Source organism: Carettochelys insculpta, chromosome 1, assembly GCF_033958435.1.
Source record: "Carettochelys insculpta isolate YL-2023 chromosome 1, ASM3395843v1, whole genome shotgun sequence".
Taxonomy (NCBI): Eukaryota; Metazoa; Chordata; order Testudines; family Carettochelyidae; genus Carettochelys; species Carettochelys insculpta.
In genome coordinates this window covers 59,442,712-59,450,837 of record NC_134137.1, presented here as the reverse complement: position 1 = coordinate 59,450,837, position 8,126 = coordinate 59,442,712, and the positions used below count along the sequence as shown (strand labels likewise).

Genomic DNA, 8,126 nt, shown 5'->3' with positions numbered 1-8,126 from the left:
TGTACACTACTTCTCCACCTGCTGCATCCTGCCTTGGGACCGCATGGGAAGTGCTGGCACATGTTGATACCCAGCCCATGGAGAGTACAGGATGATGTATGGTGCAGCCCCACAGCACCATGTAGAAACAAATTATTGGCATCCTGGCTGCAGTTCTCCTCCCTGCTACTGCCTTGCCTGCAGGAAGGTTTGCAGGCCTGCAGCCAGAGAAGGCACATTCCAGCTCTTCTTCTCCTGGCAAACCTACCTTCGACTTATTAGCAGTTGCTGGATTACAGAATCAGAGGGTTGGAAAAGACCTCAGGAGGTCATCAAGCCCAACACCCCCTGCTCAAAGCAGGACCAATCCCAACTAAATCATCCCTGTCAGGATTTTGTCAAGCCACGACAACCTTTAGTGATGGATATTCCACCACCTCTCTAGGCAACAAATTCTAGTGCTTCACCACTCTCTTGGTGAAATAGCTCTTCCTTATATCCAACCTAGATCTCTCCCATTGCAATTTATAGACTATTGCTCCTCGTCCTGTCATCTGTCACATCTGGAAACAGCCTCTCTCCATCTTCTTTATAATCCCCCTTCAGGAAACTGAAGGCTGCTATCAAGTTCTCCCTCACTCTTCTCTTCTGTAGACTAAATAAACCTAAATCCCTCAGCCTCTCCTCAAAAGTCAAGTGTTCCAGCCCTCTAATCATTTTGTTGCCCCTTCTCTGGACTCTCTCCAAAGTGACCACATCCTTTTTGTAAAGGAGAGGGGTTGTGGGGCAGATTTGGACACAATATTCCAGATGTGGCTTCACCATTGTTGAATAAAGGGGAATAGTTTCCTCCCTAGATCTGGTAGCAATGCTTACTAAGGCAGCCCAATATGCTGTTAACCGTGTTGGCTACAGGGGCACAATGTTTGGCTCATATCCAGGTTCTCATCCACTTTTAACATACCGATTCTTTTCTGCAGAACTGCTTTTTAGTTAGTTGGTCCTAAATGCAGGACTGCGCATTTCTCCTTGTTAAACATCATCAGATTTCTCTCGGCTCAATCCTACAAATTATCTAGGTCACTCTGGACCCTGTCCCCATCCTCTACCATTATCTACCTCACCCACTAGCTTAGTGTCATCTGCGAACTTGCTGAGGGTGCAATCCATCCCCTTGTCGTCCAGGTCATGAATTACGATGTTGAACAAAACTGGCCCCAGGACCTACTCTTGGAGGACTCTGCTTAACACTGCTCACCAACCAGACATAAGAGCCATTGATCGCAACCTGTTGAGACTGATGATCTTACCACCTTTCTATCCATCTTACAGTCCATTTTATCCAATCTTTAACTTGCTGGTAAGAATACTGTGAGAGACTGTATGAAAAGCTTACCTAAAGTCCAGGTATATCACATCCACCGCCTTCCCCATAGCCACAGAGCCAGTTACTTCACCATAGAAGGCAATCGGGTTGGTCAGGCATGATTTGCCTTTGGTGAATCCATGTTGACTATTCCTGATAACTTTCCTCTATTCCAAGAGCTTCAAAATGGATTTCGTGAGGACCCCCTCCATGATTTTTTCTGGGACTGAAGAGATGCTGACAGGTCTGTAGTTCCCCAGATTCTCCTTCTTCCCTCTTTTAAAGATGAGCACTACATTTGCCTTTTTCCAATCATCTGGGAGGTCCCTGCCCAATTGTTAGTTTTCAAAGATAAATAATAACAACAAGTATTTGCTGACATGACAGGTTGCTAATAAGTGGAATCTACTGTATTTCCTGTTTTTATTGGAAATATGTTACAAATTTTTAACTGTCTAACAGTCTGAATTATTTTCCATGTTAACAATGAAATACAATTCACATTTAAGCTACTAGCCTTCTAAACTCTCCCTTCCATTTGTTCCCTGAATTTATTTATTCGGTACAGCCGCAATGGGATCAAGAAAGCACCAAAACCAACAACAAATCAAACAGATTTTTTTACTTTGTTCCAGAGACTTGATATTTAAAAGATTTTAGTATGCCACAGTGTCAAATATTTTGAAACTACACACAGGGTGAAAAACTGATTTCTAGATAGTCAGACGTTTATCAGCTATATCAAAATTATGTAGTATTAGTAGGGAAAATCTTTTGTTCTGTGTTTGAACAGCACCTAGCACAATGGGGTCTTGGTTTATGACTAGCATTCGTAAATGATATGACAATATAAACAACAATAACAAAATTAAGTTTACTCACAATAGGCCACAGAATAAAGTGCCTAGTAACACAATGGAGAAAATAGCTAGGGGAATGAGTAATTTAAAAGACTGTTGGCTTGCTCACTAATGCAGTCAGAAGACAGTGTTTCTACATCTTATTCAAAGGATTAGTTGCAAGTACCAGGCTATCCTTTTTCATTTCTGACCAGAAGTGGTGCCAATTTTTTTTCCCTTTCCATAATAAGTTACAAATAATTATTTATCTATATTCTGTTTCCTTGTTCTTCTCTATCCTAAGCGCTGAACACAAAGTGCACAGAAATGGTCAGACTTCTGTTAAACATATTAAACACAACCCTATTACTGCTTTGCACACAACTGTATGGTTATAATCAAAATTAAAAAAAACAGAGACTGCAAATATTGAAGCCTTTAATATTGAGGGGGTTAAATATAAGAGAGATTTACAAAATTATTTGGAAAATAAATTATGAGAGAAGTGTCTGAACTTGATGAGGAGATCTGTGTAGAATGGTTTCTGGTTCCTTATATTCATTGGCTGGATTCATCACAGCTGCATATATATCACTGTAGGCTCTGCAGACCAGTTCTGTAGACTGTTTTATTATCTGATCTCTAAAAAATGAAAAATGTTACGTGAACAGATTGTACAGTAAAGTTATGAACAAAATATTAAATCTGTCACAGAATGTGTTGCTGATTTTCCAGAATCCAAAAAGCTTGAACAGATCACAAGTCTTTCATTTCAACAGAGATAATAACCAGCTTAGACTTTATAACAGAAAACAGTTTTTGCATCTGGGTACTATACACACATAAGATCATATATGTGATATTTATAAGCACAGAATAAGCCTCTATTTCTGCAAAATGAAAAACTACAAAGAATGGAATAAATTGAATTTAATTTGCATACATGTTCTTTTAACATGTGCTTTAAGAATATAAATCCTTTCAAGTGTATTTTTGGTCAGCTGACTTTATTTTTTTTTTTAATAAAAAGAATCTACTGCCCAAATGTTTTCCTCCCTTTGTGATATCCTACCACATAAGATGGCTCCCATTTCTGTTCCATGTGTTTTTATATTCTGGACAAAATGAGAGTTACCAGAAGGAGACGACTACGGACACTAAAATCATAACATTCTGAATTCCTGAAACCATTTTAGCAATTTATACAATTTCATTCTACTTGTACATTCACTTTGCTTTGGTTACCATAACAACTTGCCTATGGTTATGCATATTTACAGTAGATAACTAGAGGCAGATCACTGTAACTTCTGCTCTGTAGGTTCAGAAACATCAGGATGACCCTGGGTAACATTCATCTCTGGTATAAAATGCAGCAACTCCAAAGACGACAGCAGAGTTGTATCTACTAACACCATACCTCAGTTTGGCACCAGGTCAGCTGGATTAGTAGGATCTGAGAAGTTAATAAGATCTCAAGACGTACTCTGTAAGTCTAACTATTTTTAAGCAAAATTCCCTACTTTTAACTATTTGCATGCTAAGCAACAGAATTTATAGCAAAAAGTATTAGAAATAAATTATCAAATTGTATTTTCTTTTGATAGGCTTCTAAAAAACTGGACTTTGGATTTTCTAAATTTCTTGACTACTCCAATACTTCAAAATGGACCAGACCCATAATAGCAAATTTAAAAGTAGTGCAAGTAAAGAAATATGTTCACATTTTCTGGGTAGCAATAGATTACAACTCTCTTCTCAATACAACCTAAAAATGTTAAACTGCCACCGTGAAAATCATTAAACAAATATTTCATGAAGCAATTCATCTGGAGCTGGCAAACTGAATTACATAAGATAATAGCCACTTAAAATAATTTCATGGAAAACCAGTTCATTAAAATATTTTTTATTACGTACAGAACTGCGTCAACACTTTAGCTTTTTCAACAACTGGTGTCAAGTCGTGCACCTGTCATTACTTATTACATTCGGATTTCAGATGTCATAACATGATACAATTTTTATCAATATAAACCATTGCATTTTCTAAAAATTGCATCTTAATTTAAAAACAAAAAAAGCAGTCAAGTAGCACTTTAAAGAAGAACAAAATAATTTATTAGTTGAGCTTTCGTGAGACAGACCTACTTCTTCAGACCATAGCCATACCAGAACAGAATTTCAGTTTCTGTTTTCCTACTCAAACTAAAATGGAGCTTTATGTCAGCCATAACTAAAATATTGACGCATAGCTTTCAAATAATTCAAGAAATTTTTGATTTTGAAAGAAGGGCAACAGTACACATTAATTAATTGGAGAGTTTTGTAAATATTTTCCCAGGTTACATCACTTCAATTTTACAAATGTATTAACAGAAAGAATCTCTTCATACAAAGTACATGACCTGCTTTATATACAGATACCAGAGGCTGCGCCCTGTTTGCTGTGCTTGCCAACCGCCCTGTCTTCGGGGGGGGCATGGGCAGGTGGCAAGGAAGCCATGTGGTCAGCTCGGTCTTTCCAGGGCCTCCCCAGTCCTAGCCCATTTCCCCACCTTCCTGCCTTTGGCCCTGGGACTCACCTGTGAGGGAAGGAATTGAGAGCAGCTACTACCAATAGAGCATAGCAGAGAGGGAAGGTGCCTCTCAGAGGTGACATCCAGCTGCCATTACTGACCTGCCCCGCCCCTGCCTGGGCAGCAGGATGTGGCTCCTGTCACTAGCGACAGCTGGAGTTCGGCTCTGAGTGGGCCCTCCATCTCCTCTGTAGGCAAGGGAAAGTGCAGCTCAGAATCAAGCTCCATCTGTCAGTACTGACTGGGAAGCCGCTTCTTGCTGCCCAGCCCAGGAGCAGAGGGAGTCAGCAGTGGCAGCTGGAGCTCAGCTTTGAACAGCACCTTCCCTTCCCCCCCCGACAGCCTAGTGGTGGTGGCTGCTCCCAGCTCCTTTCCTCACTCATGGCCAGAGGTGGCCCAGTTCCACCTCTCCTCCTAAGTACCCCCCCAAGCCTTCCCAGACACCAGACACACATTTGCATGATGACATCATTCTGTTGCCTGTGAAGAAAAATTTTTGAATCTATATAGCAAGATAATCAGGTTTCAGCTCCCATGAGGCTAGAACTAGTGTTCAGTAAAGCTGACATGAGGTAGAGTTACACCCCAGCTCGTCGTGAACTTCCAGAGCCTAGTATGCTACCATGTAATTTGGTGTATTAAGAACACATTTTAAAATATCGGGGTATTTTGTGGAGGGGGTGGCTCCATGCCCCAGAAAGGCGAGGCCACTGGAAGAGGGGGTGGAGCCAGGGGCAGGTCAGACTGTGACAGTGGGACCAGACCTCCAAGATGTGTGCAGTGCAGTGCTCTGCTGGCAATTTAAAGGGGCTGAAGGCCTGGCTACTGCCACTGCCACAGTACTAGCAGCAGTGACTGGGAGCCCCAGACTCTTTGATCATTGGGCTCTGTGGTAGTTGCACTCTTTGCCACTCTCAGTGGTGGGCCTGCGTACATCTACAAACTGATGGCCGCTTGGTGCCATGTTAACGCCATATTAATAGATTCCACAGCTGCACCATTAACTAACTTCCATTACAGAGCCACCGTAACTGCTCAGAGCAGCAGTATTCATGAGGTTTTAGATTTCCAGTGGGGGAAGTCTTGGCCCTCTCTCTCAGGGGGCTGCCAGGAGAGTGCATACTTCTTTGTCTAGCTCCCCATGAACAGATCATTGAGGTTGTCTCCTGACCATGCTCTGTCATTACTGTGGATGTTCTGATAACTTGTCAGCTCTCATCATGAAATTTCTGTCGCACATAAGGCCTAGAATGCACTCTATTCAATAATAGGGTGTTAATGTTTAATCAGTTAACAGGTAAGCCTCATCTTAAATGGGGAATTAGGCAGCCCAGGGCTGGAGAGCTGCAGCCAGGGCAGTTGGTGGTCAGAGAAGCTGATGGTCCAGGGTTGGAGAGCTGCTGGGGAAGCCAACAGCCAAGACCACAGAGCTGTGTCTGAGGCTGGGAAAGCTAAATGTCCAGGGAAGTGGGTGGCTCGGGGCTGGAGAGCCACAGTCAGAGCAACAGGGGCCAGGGAAGAGGACAGCATGGGCTGGGAAACTGGTGGCTGCCGGCTGGGGTAAGGGAAGCCGGCAGCCCAGGCAGCCAGAGGCTTGGGAAGCCAGCAGCTGGGGCTGGGACTGGGAAACCGAAGGCCCATGAAATCAGAGGGGCTGAGGCTGGAGAAGTCAGAGAAGACAGGAGAAGGGAAGCCAGCAGCTGAGGGCCAAGGCATGGAGCAGGGGTCAACAAGCTGTGGAGCCAGGAAGCTGCAGGAGGTAGAATGGAGGAGACCCGAGGAGTTGGGGCGGCAAGTCAGCAGAGGGGCACTAACCTCCCCTGGTCCAGCACTACTCAGCTCACGAGGGTGCTGGGCCAGGGAGATCAAACCTGTATTAAAATAATAAATTCGGTGTCCTAATAACAGTTTTTCATATGGTTCTATATATAAAATCATCCGTGTATTTTCACAAAGTGCCAAAATAGTGGCAAGAGACTTTCTGATCGTGTAACATATTTAATTTTTGGAAGATAAATGTTATATAATGTCTTCATGAGCTTCACATTTAATTGCAAAGAAATGTTTGACATATTCTAGCCTCTGGGTTGAGTATGCCCATAGCTGTCATATTTTAAGATATATTTGTGAAAGAAGAGGAGAGAGATACATAGAAAAATCCTCACTTTAACACTTCAAAGAAGATGTCACAAAAATTCTGCAAAAAATAACTGCAGCACTATATTAAATGAGACAAGAATATCAATAGTCTAGAGTGCAGTGCAACTCAATTGTAGAATTCTGTAAATTTGATATAGGAATATTGATAGAAGAAAACTCTTCTATGGGGAATTACACGTCAGATGTCTTTGGAAGGCATATAAAATAACAAAAGCAATTTCCAACAAAGATCAAAAACTGGTAACAATGCAGGGAATGTGTTTGACATAGATTAGTATGACTGATTGGTTTGCCAAGGCTAGACGGGATCATTGTGATAATTTAGTCTGACCTCCATTATAACACAGGCCACAGAACTTGGCCAAAATAATTTTTGGAGCAAATCTTTTAGAAAAATCATCCAATCTTGATTTAAAAATCATCAGTGATGAAAAATTCATCACAGCCCTTGGTAAATTGTCACAATGGGTAATTATATTCTCCATTAAAAATTTATGCTTTATATCCAATCTGCATTTGTCATGTCAGTGAGTCCATGGACTCCAGAGGACCTACGCCAGAAAGTTATAAAATTACCCCTTACTACCTGTTTGCTCAAGAAAGTGTAACCAAAACAAATTAAAGTAAATCCTAAAAGCATATCTGAATAGCATTTACAGTCAAATAATTCTACTTCTAACATTGCTTTGTTCCACTCAGGTCTCTAGTTTGGCACATTAAAAAGGTACAGAACATAAAAATTCAGTCAACATACTTACTTCACAGTAGTGCTTAGCAGGAAATTCAGTTGTGGCATTAACAAATTGTCAGGAGCGGACAAGTAACGATCAAACTGAACCTAAAAATAGTAATAAAAAGTAAGAGCTTGGCAACATGCACCATCCCTCAGCAACAAGTATATGCTAAAAACCAATAAATGAAACACACAAATTTGCTCTAAAACAGTCTTCCTGTGAAAAGTGACTGTAGTAAAAGGGTACCACACACACGTATTAGCTCTGCAGATACAACGTAGTTATGAGGGACTGATTTTTTTCCCCTTGCTTATTAATGAACTGAGTTGAACAGGTGTTAATTTACAGCATAATTTGAGGCAAAAGGGCCACATGGACATAGAGGGTAGATTTTTGTCTGCAGACTCTTTAGTAATATTGACAATGAATATTCTAAGGCTAGATAGAACTTAAGAAAAATGACTTTTTC

The 8,126-nt window shown here is 41.2% G+C and overlaps 1 protein-coding gene across 1 annotated transcript in view; it reads right to left on the bottom strand.

Annotated features, from left to right (window-relative positions):
• Positions 1–1,651: 1,651 nt before the first annotated feature.
• COG6 (component of oligomeric golgi complex 6) overlaps positions 1,652–8,126 on the bottom strand; it is an 88,688-nt gene continuing 82,213 nt past the window's right edge. Inside the window, exons 18-19 of the mRNA XM_074987057.1 lie at positions 7,682–7,761; positions 1,652–2,826 (exon numbers count right to left, since the gene is read on the bottom strand). Coding sequence (XP_074843158.1) covers positions 2,679–2,826; positions 7,682–7,761 — 228 coding nt within the window. The 3' untranslated portion in view covers positions 1,652–2,678. The remainder of the gene's footprint in view (positions 2,827–7,681; positions 7,762–8,126) is intronic.